Below are 20,005 nucleotides of genomic sequence, written 5' to 3' on the forward strand. Positions count from 1 at the left end.
CTTGATCTCAGGGATGTGAGTTCAAGTCCCATGTTGGGTGTAGAGAAGTTACTTTAAAAAAAGAAATTTAAGTTTAAAAAAAAAACAACAACCCAATATCACACAATAAAGTAGAAACAAGAAGACATGAAGTAAAAAAGCAGGAAAAATATGAAAAACTTAGGGAATAATTTGTCAGAAGATGTGAAAGACCTGTGTACCTTTGGCTAATATCATCATCCCAGGGTTCTGGGATCAAGTCCTTGCTCAGGGGGGAGACTGCTTCTTTTTCTTCTTCTTCTTCTTCTTTTTTTTTTTTTTAAAGATCTTATTTATTTATTTATTTGACAGAGAGAGATCACAAGTAGACAGAGAGGCAGGCAGAGAGAGAGGGGGAAGCAGGCCCTTGAGACCAAGGCCTGAGCCAAAGGCAGAGGCTTTAACCCACTAAGCCACCCAGATTCCCCAAGTCCTTGCTGAGGGGGGGAGACTGCTTCTGCCTCTGCCTGCTGCTCCCCCTGCTTGTGCTCTCTCTCTGTCTCTCTGACAAATAAATGAATAAAGTCTTTAAAAACAAAACAAAACAAAACCCCAAAACGACAAATGTAATAAAATGTAACAACATTAAAGAATACTTAAGGAAATCAAGAGATAGGGGCGCCTGGGTGGCTCAGTGGGTTAAAGCCTCTGCCTTCGGCTCAGGTCATGATCCCAGAGTCCTGGGATAGAGCCCCACTTCGGGCTCTCTGCTCAGCAGGGAACATGCCTCCTCCTCTCTCTCTGCCTGCCTCTCTGCCTACTTGTGATATCTGTCAAATAAATAAATAAAATCTTTTAAAAAATTGAGAGAGATACCTATTTATGAGTCAGAAAACAGTGTTGTTAAGATGTCAATTATCCCCAAATTGATCTATAGATTCTAATTAATCCAAATCAAAACCACAGCAGCTTTTTTGTTGTTGTTGAAATGGACAAACTTACTCTACAATTCATATGGAAATGGAAAGGAGCTAGAACAGGCAAAACAAACTCTGAAAAAGAAAACTTTATTGAGGTATAATTTACATTCCATTATTTAAATTGTACAGTTCAAGGACTTTTTTCAAAACAAAAGTTTATTCTTAAATGTACAACAGGCTCCAAGACAACAACAGTTCAGTCTAGTTGTAGGGGCTACAGATGGTACAGCAGGGAATGCAGGTGTTCAAAAAGGAATGGAATTAAGGATCACCTCAATGACCTTCATTAAATTTACCCAGTCATGAAAGCATCACCACAATCAAGTTCTAGGACATCTATATCACCCCAGTAAGATTCCTGTACTAATTTACAGTTAATGACCATTCCCATTTTCACCCCCAGACAACCACTAGTCTACAGATCTTTATAGATGTTTCCGGAAATTCCATAGAAATACAATATACGAATACGATCCTTGATCTTTTGTGTCTTGCTTCTTTCACTTAGCGTAGTATTTTTGAGGTTCACCCATGTTGTAGTGTTTATTAGTGTTTGTTTCTTTTTATTGTTGAGTGCATCATATTTTGTGTATCGTTTGCCAGTTGATGAACATTTGGATTGTCTCTACTCTTTGCCTGGTATAAATAATGCTATTATGAACCGGTGCAAGTGTTTGCGTGAACACATTACGTATCTTTTGGGCAGATCCTAGCAGTGACATCGCTGGGTCCTATGGTAAACTTATGATGAACTTTTAAGGAAACTGACACTTTTCTTAAGTGGCCATACCACTTTAATGCATTTACACCAGAAATGCATGAAAGTTCCTAACTCTCCATATTTGCCAACATTTGTTATGATAGTCTTTTTTTATTATAACCATTTTAGTGCATGCAAAGGGGTATCTTATTGTGGTTTTCATGAGTATTTCCCTAATGACCAATGATGTTGGGCATTTCTTTATGTGCTTAAGGTCTCTTTAAATCTTTGGCCCATTTTTAAAATGGGTTGTTTGTCTTTTTTTTTAAATCAAGTTGTAGGAGCTTTTTATATATTCTGCATACAAGTCCTTTATCAGACATAGGACTTACAAATGTTTTCTCCCAGTCTGTTTTGTCTTTTCATTTCCTCGGTGGTGTCTTTTGAAGAACAAACTTTTCGGTTTTGGGTTTGCTGAAGTCCAGTTTATTATTTTTTTCCTTATGGATCATGTTATTTGTGTCCTATATAAGAATTTCTTGTCTAAAACAAGGTCACAGAGACTTTTCTCCTGTTTTCTACTAAAACCTTTATAGTTTTAGCTTTTATATTTATGTCTGTGGTCCATTTTGAGTTGTTAGGATGGTGTGAAGCAAGATTTAAATTTGTCTTTTTGCATGTGAATATCTAATTATCCCTCCACCAAATGTTGAAAGGGTTTTCTTTCCCCATTGAATTGCTTTCGCTCTTTTGTGGAAAAAAAATAAAGTAGAAACAAGATGTTTACAGTAAGCATGAGGATTTATTACTGGACTCTATTCTGTTCTGTTGATCTATCCCCATGCCAGTACCGTACTATCTCAATTACTGTAGCTTTGTAATAATTTTTAAATTGGTCAGCAAATGTCCTCCCTCTTTGTTCTTTGGCAGATTCCTTTTTGCTATTCTTTTTTTTTTAAAGATTTTATTTATTTATTTGACAGAGAGAGGTCACAAGTAGGCAGAGAGGCAGGCAGAGAGAGAGAAGCAGGCTCCCTGCCGAGCAGAGGGCCTGATGCGGGGCTCGATCCCAGAACCCTAAGATCATGACCCGAGCCGAAGGCAGAGGCTTAACCCACTGAGCCACCCAGGCACCCCAACCTTTTTGCTATTCTTGATCCTTTCTACATCTCTCTATATTTTGAAGATTAGTTTATCAGTTTTGGAGAGAAGAAAGCCTGCTCAAAGTTTGATAAAATCGTATTGAATCTGCAGATCATGTGACTTTTCTTCCTCAGCTTATTAATATCATTACATTGAATAATTTCTGAATGTTGATGCAGCCTTGCATCATGGAATAAACCTCACTTGATCATGATGTATAATTCTTTTATATGTTGTTAGGTTCAATTTGCTAATATTTTGTTGAGGATTTTTACGTCTGTATTCATGAGGAATACTGCTCTGTAGTTTGTTATTGTTGTTATGTGTTTATGTGGTGGTATAGCTCAAGTATCAGGGTAATACTGGCCTCACAGACTTGGGGATTGTTCTTTCTTCCTCTATTTTTTGAACGATTTTATGGAGCTTCGATATTATTCTCCTATAAATGTTTAATGCAATTAACCTGTTAAGCCATCTGGCTTTAGGCTCTTTTGTGTGGGAAGATTTAAACTTAGTATTTGCTTACTGTGAAGCATGTGAGAACCACGCCTGGGTCTCAGATCTCAGATCTCATTAACTGTCTTGGGAGCTGCTATGGTGGAATTGGAAGAAATAAAAATTATAATCACATGGAGATATCACTAGATACTAACATTATGGAGACTATATAAGCTAAAGAAAAAAAAGATGGAAAATACCAAGTGTTGGCAAGAACCTGGAGCAACTAGAACTCATCTACTGCACTGGTGAGAGTGTATATTAGCACAGCCCCGTTAGAAAACTAGTTTTATAAACTAAAGCTGAGCATATGGATACTGTACGATTTGGCGGTTCAAAGCCTAGAAGTATGCCTAACAGAGATTCATAAATATGGTCACTAATAAATGGGTACTAAAATATTTATAGCACCACTATTTCCAATAGCCCAAGGCTGCAGACAACCCAAATGTCCACCAACAGATATACTGTGGTATACTACAATTCACACAATGGAATATATCGTGACCATGAGAATGAATGAATGATCTACAAGGGTATTTAATAAAGTGGATGAACCCTTACTTTACAATGTGAAGGAAACATAGACACTAAAGAGTATATTATTAAAATATTAAATATATTTAATTATTTGACTCAATTTACATAAAATACCAAACAGGCAAAACTAATCGATGCTATTAGAAGTCAGATAGTGTTTATCTTGGGAGTTGAGGGGACGAGGCCTGGAAGGGAGAACAGGGAATGCTTCTGGTGTGTTGGGCATGTTGTGTTTCTTGATCTGAGTGTGTTCAGTTTGTAAGAATCCATTGGGCTGTTTGCTTACGATAGCTGCATTTTCTGTCTGCATTATATGTTAATAAAAAGGTTTAAAAATCAGGTAAATTTGCATGTTAGAAAGCCCCTTTTCTTATGAGTATCATAAAAAACGTTTAAGGGAAAATGAGAAAGTGTCTTTAGATCAGTGCTTTAAAAAAAGCAGTGCTTTTTCTAGAGAAGTCATCTAGCTGTTCAACTAGAATCGTATCTTAGACTAAACAAATACAGTGCAACATGACTTTATCCCATATCAATCAACACAATTCTGCTCTTCATGTGCTTATAGAAAATGAATGTATCTTACCAAATTGAAAGAAAAACAAAATCACAATGTTATGTCTTGAAGCCCAATTAATCAACCACTCCTTTTAAACAGGAAACCTAAAGAAAGCAGAAGCTTCAGTAGATGAGGCCAGAAGTCCAGTGTGTCGTGGCTCAGTTTCATTGTTTTAGGGTCAGTTACTAAGGGGATGAGAAGTCTGTGGTCTACATGAAAGCTAGCTTTTGGTGTACAGGTCAGAAAGTATGCATACCTTTTTTGGATGTGAATCACCTGTGGCCACAGCATGGAAGTAATGAGGGAATAAACTGCCACCTTTAGATGTCTGTAAGGTTTAATAACTATATTCCTGTAACACTGGCTACAGCTATGCCTAATTTGCCAATATATAAAGTCATTAGAATTCCATTTCGTTTTTTAAATATATACTCTGGAGAAGGGAAGAGAAAGAACAGTGCCTCGTGGCCATCTTTTCTGGGTCTTAAATGTCAGTGATCACAAAAACTTCTGGCTTCTCCTCACAGATCTGTCTTCCCAGTAGGTTTTTGCCTTGACTTTGGTGCTCCAGGGGTGTTTGGAGAATGAAAACTTTTCTCCCCACCCGAGACATTAGAAAACAAGGTGGCCGGTATTAAGCACTTCCGCATCCCAGGGTCTGAAGAACCAATCAGTGCTGAATTTATACAATCCCAAAAGTGAAACATAAGAGATTACAAGTCATCTCCTGGGGTCTGTCTTTCTACTGTTTGCAGGAGCTTGAGGGTCTCCACGTGAATCATGCAACTGAAAAGGACTATGGCCCAAATCCCTTATCAAAGTGTTTCCCTCTGCATATAACTGCACATCAACTGGTGGTGCCAGTGTTTCTATTTCCAATTGGCTGAAGGACACTTGGCTTTGTTTGCCTTCTGTTCCCTTAAGCTGTGGGCCGTCATGCCCACTCCCCTGCCCCAACCCCGCACCCCTGATCACAGAATCTGGCACTCCTCTTCCCTACTCTGAGACCTCTGATGTATCCCCAGGTCTGAGTCCCAGCTGAAGGCCTTTTCAGTCGGTGGTTTTATACTTTTCCTCCACTGTGAGTTTTCTGGTGCTTAATGAGATTCGATCTGTCGGTGAAGGCCTTCTGACATTCTGTACAGGCATAGGGTTTCTTTCCAGTATGAATAATCTGATGCATGCTTAACGTTGCTTTCTGGATGAAGGCTTTCCCGCACTTACCGCATTCATAGAGTCTCTCTCCAGTATGAGATTTCTGATGGATAGTGAGGCGGGACTTCCAAGTGAAGGTTTTTCCGCAGTCGCTACATTTATAGGGTTTCTCTCTAGTGTGGATTTTCTGGTGTGTTATCAGATTGGACCTGTCAGTGAAGGCCTTTCCACATTCGGCACATATATTGGGTTTCTCCCCTGTGTGAATCTTCTGATGCACACGAAGCTGTGACTTCTTAGTAAAGCACTTTCCACAGTCACTGCACTCGTAAGGCTTCTCTCCGGTGTGGATTCTATGATGTGCAATGAAGTGGGATTTCTGGATGAAGGCCTTCCCGCATTCAGGACAAACGTAGGGTTTCTCTCCTGTGTGGATTCTCTGATGCACGCTTAGTGTCGATTTCTGGATGAAGGCTTTCCCACATTCGCTGCATTCATAGTGTCTCTCTCCGATATGAGATTTCTGATGTATTTTGAGGCGTGACTTCCATATGAAGGCTTTTCCACAGCCGTTGCATTTATAGGGTTTCTCTCCAGTGTGCGTTTTCTGGTGTTTAATGAGATTTGACTGGTCGCTGAAAGCCTTGCCACATTCAGCACACGTATAGGGTTTCTCTCCAGTATGAGTTTTCTGATGTGTAGTGAGGTTTGTCCTGTGTGTGAAGACCTTTCCACATTCTGTACATATATAGGGTTTTTCCCCTGTGTGAATTCTTTGATGTACGTGGAGCTGTGACTTCTTAGTGAACGACTTTCCGCACTCGCTGCATTCGTAAGGCTTCTCACCGGTATGGATTCTCTGATGTGTGTTGAAGTGGGATTTCTGGATGAAGGCCTTCCCGCATTCAGGGCATACGTAGGGTTTCTCTCCTGTGTGGATTCTCTGATGCATTCTGAGTGCTGACTTTCTGGTGAAGGCTTTCCCACATTCGCTGCACGCGTAGTGTTTCTCTCCCGTATGAGTTTTCTGATGTATGGTAAGGTCTGAATTCTGGGAGAAGCCTCTTCCACACTCACGGCATTCGTATGGTTTTTCTCCCGTATGGATTCTCATGTGTCTAAAGAGATAGGATCTGTGGAAAAAGGCTTTTCCGCATTCACTGCATTTATAGGGTTTCTGCCCAGTATGAATTTTCTGATGTGTAATGAGGTTCGACTTGAGAGTAAAGGCCTTCTCACATTGAGTACATATATAGGGTTTGTCTCCTGTATAAGCACTTTGAGGTACATTAATTGGTGGCTTCTGCCTGAGGGCTTTGTGGCTTTTATGACATTCATGGGATTTTTCCTCAGCATGAATTCTCTGATGCTCAGAGAGATGGGGCTTTTGGGGGAAGCTCTTTACACACTCAGTACATACAGGCAGTTGCTCCCCAGTCTGAATTGTCTGATGGTGGATGAGAGTTTGTTTGTTGCCAAGATGTTTTTCACGTTGATTAATGTCACAGGAATTTGCCCCTGTACTCACAGTCTCAGCAGACGAAGAGCTAGGGGCAAAATTATTATCATTTCCAAAAATCTTATCAAGCTTCTTTGTTGCATTGCTTTTATTATGATTGTGTAAGTTTAAAGTATGCTTCAGACTCTTTCCAAATGGGTCATAGTTACGGAGACTTTTAATTGAAGGAACAAGCTTGGTACTCACATGGATTATTTTTTCAATATTCTTACATTCATAGCCCCTCTCCTTAATCAACACTTTCACATGACTTAAAGGGTGATTCTGGCTCTCCCAATATCTCTCTAGCTGGCTGTTGTTTTGCCACAATTCTTCTAAAATGGAACACAATGGATCTTCTCCTATGGGTTGACCAAATTTCTCACAGTGCAATGAAACTTTCCCAGCAATTCTCTGGTGTTGCTTCCCCCCAATATCTTCGTCTAAAAAGAAAAAGAAAAAAGTAAAAATGACACGAAGGACAATTAGCAGAGGGTAGGGGGTACATGTAGTTCAGATGAGGTGAACACAGAAATGGAAGAGTCCATATGACAATCATGAAAATAGTAATAGTGTAGTCATATAAAATTCTTCTAAAGTGCTTACTACATACGAAATAATTATATACCATTTATAATGCGCCAGGCCCCATTCCCAGTGCTTCACACGTAATAGCTCATTTAATCCTCACTAAACCTTAAAAGGCGGCCATCATTACCAACCATGTTTCACAGATGAGAAAACAGCAGCACAGAGGTTATGCGTCTTGCTGAAATCAAATTGCTAAATAAATGAGAGATATGGGATTTGAATCCTGGGGATTCATATCCACTATGGAGGAGGTCTGGACAGTGAGTCTAACCAGAAGAAGAAACCCAAGTCTGTTAAGGGGAATCCTGGCAGGGGAAAGAGAGTTCAGATTATATGTCTTCATTACTTATCAGCTCTAAACTGTTCTAATCTCTTTGCCTTCTCTTGCTTTTCCCTCTGAACCATAGGAGCACCAGCATAAACTTTATGTGCCTCAAAGACACATTCTTCTACATCTATAGGAAACACCGTGCCAACATCAGCCATCTAAATAGTAAATAGATCCCGCGCTCCAACTCTCGGCCAGCTGCAAGTTTTCCTTGGTCCCAGGGATTGATGCTTTCAACAAGTGTCAAATAGGCCAGGGAAAGCCACCTAAGGCAGAAACTGCAAGCTATCCACAAAAAAAAGATTTGCATTTGCCTCTTCTTTTATAGTACTAGAAGGTAGCTGGGCAACCCATTTACCAGCCTTCCTTTGTCTTCACCAGTGAAGTATGAGTAGAAATTACATGTGCAGCTGCCAGGCTGGGAGTTAAGACAGTGGGCAACACTCTTCCCCTCTCTCTTTCCCACTGGACTCAACAATGACCCAACATTCACCACACAGCTGACAACGATGCCCTAGGAGATGTCAGAGCAGGGACTTGGAACGTGGTCCCCGAATGGCCTGCTGCGATCAGAGTTGACTTGCTGAACAAATCCATTCATCTCAGACTTTTTTAAGAAAAATATTTTTATTTTATTCATTTGACAGACAGAGATCATAAGTAGGTAGAGAGGCAGGCAGAAAGAGAGAGAGAGAGAGGAGGAAGCAGGCTCCCCGCTGAGCAGAGAGCCCGATGCAGGGCTCAATCCCAGGACCCTGAGATCATGACCCGAGCCAAAGGCAGAGGCTTTAACCCACTGAGCCACCCAGGCGCCCCTCATCTCAGACTTCTTATACAAAAGACGTTATACATTGACACTGAGCTTGTTGTTTTGCTCCTCCGCATATTTAAAATGTTAGCTCTGATTTTAGGACACTTCTCCGGAGGTTATATCTGCTATGAATTTACAAATCAGACATGGTACCACTCACACCGATACTGAATTTGGCATGGTTTTCTTTCAGAACACAAAGACTGAAATTGTTAACATTTCATGCAACTGTCGTCCCTTTCCAAACATAATCTATGGTCCTTGGAATTCCCCTGAACCGACGCTTGAAACCTCCTTCTGAAAGACAGCAAGAGATTCTCCTCTGCCGATCTCCCCAAATTCAATGAATTTAAGTTTGCCAAATAGTTCCCATGCTTTGCTTCAGAAAAATGGAAGAATAAAGGTGCTGGGAACCAACTTATTGCCTCTCAACTCTAAGTTCATGCCTCTTTGCCTGCTCTGCAAAGACGGATCTGAGTCTCTTTAAATATCTGTCACAGTGTTGAGCTTTCTCTGGAACACCGGTGGCGGGGGGGGCGGCTTTCCAGCAAGTTCCACCAGCATGGCACCTCAGTTACTCTTCTTCCGTGCTCTGGGCCATGGCTGGGCCCCTCAACAAGGTCTAGATTCTTCCCTGGGAAGCAGGGGAGGCTCTTTGGTGGGTGGCCCATTGCAGCCCTAGAGGCACTGGCTGTTCCTTTTATCTGTGGTTCCTTTATTCTTTAGATTTATCTTTAGTTCTACTAGCTAATCTCTTGTCATTTCTGTCTCACCAGAGCTAACGATTCTTTCTTTTTTAAGATTTTATTTATTTATTGACAGAGAGAGACACAGGGAGAGAGGGAACACAAGCAGGGGCAGAGGGAGTGGGAGATACAGGCTTCCTGCTGAGCAGAGAGCCCGATGCGGGGCTCCATCCCAGGACCCTGGGATCATTGACCTGAACTGAAGGCAGAGGCTTAACGACTGAGCCACCCAGGAGCCCCAATAATTCTTTATGTTCTGCTTTCCCTGTTCAAATTTGTACATAGTTTCTCTCTTCTGATCAGCCCCTGAATTGTACAGCAAGAAACAGGCTCTTCATTCTGAGAACTTTCTAAAAACATGGAGGTAAAGGCCTCAGTTACCACACAGTCTAAAATCTATGCTTTTTTTTCTGAATTCCTGTGGAAAGAAAGGTGAGGAAAAAGAAAGAGCCATCTATCTTGGACTAAGTAAGCCATTTCGCAGAACACCAACATCTGATCACCAGGTGCAAACGTGTCATCTGAAGGGAGAGGGCACAGAATAAAGAGTCAGATTCATGGAACACTGACAAATGTGGGAGACATCAAGAAGATGTCAGAAATGCACAGCAAATGAAACAATCAACAAAATGAAAAAGCAGCAAACGCGAGGCGAGAAGATCTTTGCAAGTCATGTATCTGATCAGGAGTTAATATCCAAATGCTATAAAAAGCTCACACAACTCATTGGCACAAAGCAAGCAAACCAATTTAATAAATGGGTAGAGGAACTGAATAGACAGTTTTCCAAAGAAGACACCCAAAGGGTCACTGAAAGTGAACTAATAGAAAGAATGGAATCAGTGAATTCAATCAGGCATAAAATCATCATAATTCAGGCATAAGAAAACACGGAGCCGGTTTTAGGTGGTATCACTAGGAACTGGGAAGATGGGCTGAGAACTGAAAATGGTATTTGCAAAAATGGAAAAGCACTAGGAACTGTAGGGTGACTAAAAAAAAAAAAGGCTGAAAGATTTAAGAAACACTGACAGAATGTGACAGAATTTGGAAGGTGGGAAGGTGATGTGTGAGATGATGACTCCAATTTCTGACCTACTGAGGGTCAAGAGAAACATCTCATGGGAACTTTCTGGGTAGCTAAATCTAGTACTAAAATACCAGTGAAAACCAGACTGGAGATGTCAAAAGCAGAGTCATCAGAATTTAATACGGATGAATGTGTGCATGTATATGAAGAAAAGACTGGTGAACAGTGGACAGGGCCCTTAGAGCAACCTCATGGCTGGGGGGTATGAGGAAGATGACAAGGCTGGAAAAAGGGGCAAGTAATAAAATATTATGCAGCCGTTTGAAGGAATGAAGCCAGATGAACACACTGTAATATGGACAGACCTTATGGATGAGTGAAAAAAAAAGGAACGAACGGAATTAAGACCTGGGGCACAATATAATTTATATGTACTAAAAATAAACTCATAAACCCATACTTCCAGCTTTTAACGGATACCACACAAATTCACAGATAAACAGTAGCTCCGTTGCCCCTGGAACGAACATGCGGAATTGGAATAAAAGGGAAGAAATGTTAAAATGTCTGAATGTGCAGGGAAAGAATCTAAGAGAAAGGGGGTGGGAGCAGAGTAGGAAGAAAAAACAGATCTTAGATAAGATAGGGTGGTTGGTATGTGATCCAGGATACAGAGATGAGAGACAGCTCTCTCATCAAAATGCCAAGCAATGAAGACAATGGCTATTTGCAAGAATTGTACTTGGAGAAACTGTTCAGGTATCAAAGGAGCTTCCATGAACTATCTCCAATAAACTATAGAAGTTTAGAACTTTTGGGGCGCCTGGGTGGCTCAGTTTGGCTCAGGACACGATCCCGGGGTCCTTGGGATCAAGCCCGGCATCCGGCTCCTTACTCAGTGGGGAGCCTGCTTCTCTCTGTCTCTCTGTCCCTCTGTCTGCTGCTTCCCTCTCCCCTGCTTATGTGCTTCTCTTGCTCTTTCAGTGGAATAAATAAATAAAATCCCAAGGAAAAAAAGGCAGTTTAGAACTTGCAGGCAGGTTATCTTCACAGCCTCTCAAAGCTATCAGCCTCTTAGAAAAAAAATGAGATTTGCTTCCATGTCCCCCATCTGCCTGAGTCACACTCACTCACCTGACCAGCTCTGATGTGGGGTTTCCCTCTCCAATGTCCATGGCCCCTCTCCTTGCTCCAACTTGAAGATGACCTCTGGTTTGGGAACCTGGCACCCTGTTAACAGGACATAGTACAGGGTTGGGTCCAGCTGATTGGATTTCAGGGGACCTTCAATGACATTTCCATTTGCTCTCCAGAAAAGTAAGCACATTTCATTGGCAACAGAGTAATAATGAGTGCTGAAAAGGGACTGAAGAGTCCTGGACAGATCAAAGATGACCCCATCACACACTCAAGATGTTCCAGAACACCCAGCAGCTGAGAATGGAAATAGCCACACTCAGGCGCCTGGCAGGCACACAGGGCAGCTGTGCTTACCCACTGAGCGCAGGTGGCTGTAATTCTCCAGCGTCACATCCCGGTACAAGCGTCTCTGAGCAGGGTCCAAGTGCTGCCACTCCTCCTTGCTGAAGTCCACAGTCACATCCTCAAATGACACGGAGACCTGTAACAGCACAGTCCTGTTCAAGGCAACAGGGTCAGCAGGGGGCGGTGGGCGGTGGGGGGGGGGTTGGAAGGAAGGCAAATAGGAAGTCGTTTTTTCATGATGTTTTACTGTAATGTACCACATAGGGCTTTCGCTCAGTACCTGGTTTTGTATTTCATTCTGTGAGAGAAAAAAACTTATTGAAGTAGCTTGACATTCATTGTGTATGTAGTACGTTCATTTGTTTATATAGTCAGTCATTCTTTTGCAAACATGAGGATTAAAATAGGCTCTCTTTAAGTCCTCTAGTTAATGTGGGTACTACCTACATTTACTGATTGATCATGTGCCAGAACATGGCAATACAGAATTGAATAAAATAGAAATCGAATAACAAGAAACACATAGGGGGAAAGGTGAAGCAATAGAGCCTTTAAAGACAATACAGAAAATTCATCCCCAGGTTTTGGCACAAAACAAAACAAACAGGAAAAAGATGATATAGACAAGTATCTTTATGATCACAGATTAGGAAAATAATTCTCAAACAAGTTGCAAAAAAAAATTAACCATAATGAAAAAGATTGACATCTGGCTACCATAAATTTTAAAGCTTCTATTCATTTAAAAGGTAGTGTTATAAGAGAAGAAAAGGAAAGCCACCGAATAGAAGATATCTGCAACACCTATTACTGTCAAAGGGTTTATATCTAGAGGACGTAAAGAACTCTTACAAGCCAATAAGAGGATCACTGAGTAGAAAAGTGGGCAAAGCATTTGAACAGGCATTTTACGAAAGGGGAAATTCAAGGTTTCAGTAAACATGAAAAGGGCTTAACCTTAGTAACCACGGAATGCAAATTTAAACCACAGTGAGGGGCATCTGGGTGGCTCAGTTTTTTGGGCATCTGCCTTCCGCTCAGGTCATGATCCTGGGGTCCTGGGATGGAGCCTTGCATCGGGCTCCCTGCTCAGCCGGGAGCCTGCTTCCCTCTCTCCTGCTCCCTGTGCTTGTGCGCTCTCTCTCTGTCAAATAAATAAGTAAAATCTAAAAAAGAAAAAACCCTTAGTGAGATACCACTATAAAATCTCTAGAATGTCCTCAATGTAAAAGACTGATAGTATGAAGTGTTGAGGAGAATGTGGTGTGATAAGAACTCTCATATTTCTGATGGTGATCTAAATTGGTGCAACTTTGCTGGAAAGCATTTTATCTTTATTGGGTAATGTTAAAGCATGCATACTCGAGAACACAGTGATTCCACTCGTGGCAATATGCCCAACCGGAATATGTGTACATGTGCAAAGGGAGGCATGGCCAAGAATATTTACAGTAGCATTATTCAAAATGTGTGTAATATTTCATGATAAAAAGTTAAAAATTAATAGTAATGAAAAAAACAGTGTTCAACATAATAGTAACAGTATCTATTCTCTGTGTGAAAAATATTAAGAATTTTTTTTGGGGGGTGCCTGGGTGGCTCAGTGGGTTGAGCCTCTGCCTTCAGCTCAGGTCGTGATCTTAGGGTCCTGGGATCGAGCCCAGCATGCGGCTCTCTGTTCAGCGGGAGCCTGCTTCTCCCTCTCTCTCTCTGCCTACTTGTGATCTCTCTCTCTGTGTCAAATAAATAAATAAAAACTTATAAAAAAGGATATTTTCGGGGATGCCTGGGTGGCTCAGTTGGTTGAGTGACTGATGCTTTTTTTTTTTTTTAAGATTTTCTTTATAAAAACAAAGATTTTATTTATTTATTTATCTGACAGAGAGAGAGAGAGACAGCAAAAGAGGAAACACGGGCAGGGGGAGTGGGAGAGCAAGAAGCAGGCTTTCTGCTGAGCAGGGAGCCCCATGTGGGGCTCGATCCCAGGATCCTGGGACCGTGACCTGAACCGAAGGCAGATGCTTGATGACTGAGCCACCCAGGAGCCCCGAGTGACCGATTCTTGATTTTGGCTCAGGTCATGATCTTGGGGTCATGGCTTGTGTCAGGCTCTGCATTCAGTGCCAAGTCTGTTTGAGATTCTTTCTCTCCCTCTCTCTCTGCCCTTCCTCCCACTTGTGCTCCCTCTCTCTAAATAAACCAATAAAAAAAAAACTTTAAAAAAGAATATCTTCTTAGTGCCTTTTATTTGCATAATCCCTAAGCATATTACACCCCCCCAGGCTCCTGTGCCACACACACACACACACACACACGACCCGAGACCAGTTTTCTGGCTAGGGAGATCTGGGGAGTTGGGGGAGAGAACCATGTGAATGTATTACCTATTCAAAAATTAAGTTAAAAATCACCAATGGGACCAAAATGGAATAGACATAATTCTCTCTATTTCTCCTGCTGAGTACAGCTAAAATCCCAGGACATTATATATAAAACAAAGATAAGTTGGAGAGGGAGGCAAACTTGCCATGGTTGTCGGAACCTGAGGAATGCCACAGTGGTGATTTCCCCATTTTCTTTTAGCCCCACATATCTTGGACTAGGTGCTAGAGAAACTGGCAACCCAGAATGCCAACTGGCATAGACTGAAAACAGCCCCAGGAAAGCCTGCTTTCATGAGTTCAAGTACCAGGGAAAAGGCAATGTAGCAAGAGAGAAAAACTTCAATGATACCGCCCTGTTCCAGCCAAGTATCATGGAAAAGAACTGTGCTCCTACTCCCATTCTCATCAGCAAAGGCTGAATGGGGAGCCTAGATTTTCATCCCAGCCTGGGGGTAACGAGACCCCTTGCCCATAGTATCACTTTAGGCCACGTGGGGCCCTTGGACTTCCAACCCCACTCGACAACAAAGTGTCGTCTGCCTTCCCTCCAAGGTAGTGTCAGACGTTGTGTGCAGGAAGGCCTGAAATCCTACCCTTGCCCAGTAGTAACAAGGTGCTTGTCTCCTTCTGGGGTGTCAAAGGAGGTCAACTGGGGAACCTGAACTTTACATCCGCCTGGCAATAAGGAGCATTTTTCAGAATCCTCTTCAGAAGAAGAAGATTCTTCCTTTCTAGCAGAACAGTGTCAGAGGAGACCTGTTAAACACAGCATTTAAATAAAATCTAGACTGTCATAGTTCCCAAAATATCCAGGACATAACTGAAAAATCAGGCATCATGAGAAGAAGCAGAAAAATCTCGACTGAAATGAGAAAAGACAATCAAGAGATACCAACATTGAGATAGCACAGATGTTAGAACTATATGACAAGAATTTTAGAGCAGCTATCATAGAAATGTTTCAACATACTCAAAAGAAATTTGAGAATAGAAAGTCTTAGCCAAGAAAGAAAAGATACAAAGACAAACTGAATGGAAATTTTAGAACCTAAAAATACATTGACAAAATTTAAAACTCCACTGTGGGCTCAACAGGAGAATAGAGAGGACAGAGGAAAGAATCTGAGAACTTGACAATGGAACAATGGAAATGATCCAATATGAACAGAAAGGAAAATTGGCTGGAAAAAAAAATGAGCAGAGCCTCAGGGACCTGTGAGACAGTAATAGAAGATCTGGCATTTGTGTCATCAGAGTCCCAGAAGGAAAGGAGAACAAGTGTGGGGCTGAAAAAATATTTGAAGAAACTGGCTGACAATTTCCCAAATTTAACAAAAATTATCAACTTACAAGTTTCAAGAAGCTGAGGAAAACCCCCAGAGGAAAAGCCAAAGAAATCTACACCAAGACATTTTACAATCAGACTTAAGAAAACTAAAGACAAAGAAAAAAAATCTTAAAATTAGCTAGAGAGAAACCACAACTTACTTATGGGCAGAAAACAAAGTGACAACAGATTTCTCATCAGAAACCATGAAGGAGGGGCACCTGGGTGGCTCAGTGGGTTAAAGCCTCTACCTTCGGCTCAGGGTCATGATCCCAGGGTCCTGGGATCAAGCCCCACATCGGGCTCTCTGCTCAGCAGGGGGCCTGTTTCCTCCTCTCTCTCTGCCTGCCTCTCTGACTCCTTGTGATCTCTGTCTGTAAAATAAATAAATAAAATCTTTAAAAAAAAAAAGAAAAAGAAAGAAACCATGAAGGAGAGATGCAAATGGCACAACAACATTTTTCTTCCCAAAGATTTATTTATTTATTTATATTGGCGGGGGGAGGGGCAGAGAGAGAGAGAAAATCCTCAGGCAGACTCCCCACTGAAAGCAGAGCCTGATGCAGGGCTTGATCCCAGGACCCTGAGATCATGACCTGAGCCAAAATCAAGCATCAGCTGCCTAACTGACTGAGCCGCCGAGGTACACTGGCACAACATTTTTAAGTACTCAAAGAAAAGAACTGTCGACCCTGCCATATCTGGCAAAACTACCCCTAAGAAATGAAGTAGTAACAGGCATCTGGATGGCTCAGTCATTTAAGCGGCTGACTTGATTTCGGCTTAGGACATGATGTCAGGGTAATGAAATCGAGCCATGCATTGGGCTCCGTGCTGGGCATAGAGCCTGCTTAAGATTCTCTCTCCCTCTCCCTCTGCCCCAGCCCCCTTCCCTGCTCCCCCACCCCCCAATAAAAAGAAATGAACTGGTAATGGCCAATAAATACATGACAAGGTGCTCAGCGTCATTAATGATCAGGGAAATACAAATCAAAACGATGATGAGAGACTACCTCACACCCACTAGGATGGCTGGAATCAAGACGTCAGAAAATAGCAAGTGTTGGTGAGAACGTGGAGAAATTGGAACCTTCATATATTGCTGGGGGAGTGTAAAATGGTGCAGCTGCTTCGGGAAACAATCTGGCAGCTCCCCAAATGACTGCATATAGCTACCATTTGACCCAGTAATTTCATTCCTAGGTACATGCATCCTCAAGAGAAATGAAAATATACAGCCGTGGGGGCGCCTGGATGGCTCAGTGGGTTAAAGCCTCTGCCTTTGGCTCAGGTCATGATCCCAGGGTCCTGGAATCGAGCCCCGCATCGGGTTCTCTGCTCAACAGGGAGCCTGTTTCCTCCTCTCTCTCTGCCTACCTCTGCCTACTTGTGATCTCTGTGTGTCAAATAAATAAATAAAATCTTTAAAAAAAAAGAAATATACGGCTGCATAAAAACACATACACATATGTCGAGAGCAGCATTACTCATAAGAGTTAAAAGGTGGATATCACGCCACGTACGTCAGTTGACAAAGGGATCAACAAAACACAATACATCTATACAATGGCATATTATTCAGCCATAAAAAGGAATAAAATAATGGACACATGTTACAACAGGTACATGTCCAATGTGCTAGACTTCTTCCCTATCTGTATCTACGTACAAACTTACCCACCTATAGGGACTGGAGACTTCCTACTTTATTCTTCAAGTTATATATAACCTATTACTACCATTATTTATTTTGCTACTCAAATTGTCCCAGATTTGACCAGAGGGAGTTCCTTGAAACATTATGCTATGTGAAAGAAGACAGACACAAAGATCACAGAATATATGAGTCCATTCATGTGAACTGTCCAGAAGAGTGAAGTCTATAGAGACAGAAAGTGTATGAGTGGTTGCTGGGGTTGGGGGAGGCAGGGAACGGGGGTGGAGGGGTGGGAAGGAGTGACGGCTGCAGGAAATGGGGCTTCTTTTTGAGGTGATGAAATTGTTGTGAAATGGATTGTGTGAAGCTGTAATTAAGAAAGAAGTGAAAAGGAAATCAAGATATTCTCAGGTGAAGGAAAATCTGTGGCCAGCAGACCTACCCTAAGTGAATGGCCAATGCAAGTTCTGTGAACAGAAAGGAGGTAATAAGAGAAGGAATCTCGGAGCATCAGGAAGGAAGATAAAATGGAAAAAGTAAAAATACAAGTAAACACAATAGACATTCCTCCTCCTCTTGGGTTTTCTAAATTACATTTGCAGGTCAAAGCAAGACGTATTACCTTGTCTACTGTGGATTTCCATGTATGTAGGGGAAATATTCAAGACAACTGTATTATAATATAATCTGGTAAGGGTAAAGGGATTTAAAGGTCACTGAGTCTTCTATGCTTCATTCTAACTGGTAACATGTCAATGCCAGTGACTTATTTGGTGACGGAATTGTTCTGTACCTGTATTATTGCACAAGAATCAATACATGGGGGAGCCTGGGTAACTCAGTTGGTTGGGCGACTGCCTTCGGCTCAGGTCATGATCCTGGAGTCCCGGGATCAAGTCCCGCATTGGACTCCCCGCTCAGCAGGGAGTCTGCTTCTCCCTCTGACCTTCCCCCCTCATGCTCTCTCTCCCTCTCTTTCTTCCAAATAAATAAGTAAGTAAGTAAGTAAATAAATAAATAAAATCTTTAAAAAGGAAGAATCAGTACATGAATGGCAGAGAACTACACACACACACTGTAGCAATGTCAGTTTCCTGTTTGTGATACTCAGTGATGCAGGATGTAACCACTGGCAGAAACTGCGTGAAGGGTTACATGAGACCTCTTTCCATCTTTGCAACTTCCAGTAAATCTATAATTATTTCAAAAATAAAAAGTTTTAACAAGCTACCAATATTATCCTCAGAAGGACTGGAGTAGTGAGCACACCAGAAAATATCAGAATGCATTCATTTCTTTCCTCCCTGCCTACCTACAAACCTATCCACCTATTATATGGGCTGGTGACTTCCTACTTTATTCAGTGGGTTATAATCTATTGCTATCATTTTTTATTTTGCTACTCAAATTGTCCAATTTGGCCACAGGGAGTTCCCTCCAGGTGGCTCCTGTGTCATTTTGACATGGCCTCATCTTTTAAGCACTCTATTACTTTTCAGTACAGTGAGTTCTTTCACGATCATTTTGTACTCTCTGCTCTAAACCTGGAATCAGTCATTTCTCCAAGAAGCTCTGGTTCCCATTAGTGATGAATGACAAGTCAAGGTGTGCTCATTGTGCCTGGTGTGTAATTGTATTTTCAGCAGTCAGAGCGAGGGCTGTTCTTCCTTGGAATGCCAACTAATCAATGCGGAAGAAATGATGGGATAAGAAAAACGTCATTAGGGAAACAGCAGAGTAATTAATTGTCAGAGGCAAGAATTGTCACTGGATGCATGAGAAATAGGATATTTACATAGCCTCAAAGCATCTCCCCACAAAATAGTTATTAATTACACAAGGAAAGACAGTCACGTTACAGAACCTGATAGACACTGTCTCAGTCATAGTGAACAAAGTTAATATTATCAATGAAATCTAAATTGATATTGAATGCCTACTGACACGAAGCACTGAGAAGAACACAGCACTGTTTCTGTGATACTCCTGAGCGAAAAAAGGAATGACCTAAATCTGATTATGAGGAAGCAAGAAACAAATCCAAGTTGAGGGACATTCTTCCAAACGGTCCATGTCCTGAAAGCCAAGGAAAGGCTGAGGCACTCTTCCGGATCCAAGACTAAAAGGGCATGCCAAGGAAATGTAATAAATGAACCTGGATTGGATCCTGGGCCAGGGGAAAATGCTATAAAGGACCTTCTTGTGACAGCTGGGGAAACTGTATATTATATGTTCCAGATTAGATAATTAGGTAATACATGCTATGTTAGCCCCTTATCAATGTGAAATGTCTTCTTTCCGAAAACTGTACTGTGGTTACGGAAGACAATGTCCTTGTTCTTAAGAGATTCGCCCTGAAGTATTTAGGGGTAAATACTAAAAACCGTGTCTGCAAATTCCTCTCGAGTGGTTCAGAAAATAATTTAAATATAGCTGTGTGTATACACATAGACACGAACTTACAAACACACAGGCATACATCAAGAATGGAATGAAAGCAAATGTGGCAAAATGTTAACGGGTTATTTTGGATGCAGGGGGTACATAGTTCTTTGTGCTGTTCCAGTAATTTCTCTTTCATTTTAAAATTATTTCAAAAGAATCAAAAGTTAAAAACA

General features: G+C 41.5%; 1 protein-coding gene across 4 annotated transcripts in view; it reads right to left on the reverse strand.

Annotated features, from left to right (window-relative positions):
- Positions 1–2,704: 2,704 nt before the first annotated feature.
- The window catches only part of ZNF41 (zinc finger protein 41), a 41,948-nt gene continuing 24,647 nt past the window's right edge, over positions 2,705–20,005 (reverse strand). For 3 of the 4 annotated variants that reach the window (XM_032330455.1, XM_032330456.1, XM_032330457.1), the window contains exons 3-5: positions 12,029–12,155; positions 11,669–11,764; positions 2,705–7,471 (exon numbers count right to left, since the gene is read on the reverse strand). In XM_032330455.1, coding sequence (XP_032186346.1) covers positions 5,439–7,471; positions 11,669–11,764; positions 12,029–12,155 — 2,256 coding nt within the window. In that variant the 3' untranslated portion in view covers positions 2,705–5,438. Of the gene's footprint in view, positions 7,472–11,668; positions 11,765–12,028; positions 12,172–20,005 lie in introns of all 4 variants that reach the window. The other variant, XM_032330458.1, reaches the window with a different exon arrangement.

This window comes from Mustela erminea, chromosome X, assembly GCF_009829155.1.
Source record: "Mustela erminea isolate mMusErm1 chromosome X, mMusErm1.Pri, whole genome shotgun sequence".
Taxonomy (NCBI): domain Eukaryota; kingdom Metazoa; phylum Chordata; class Mammalia; order Carnivora; family Mustelidae; genus Mustela; species Mustela erminea.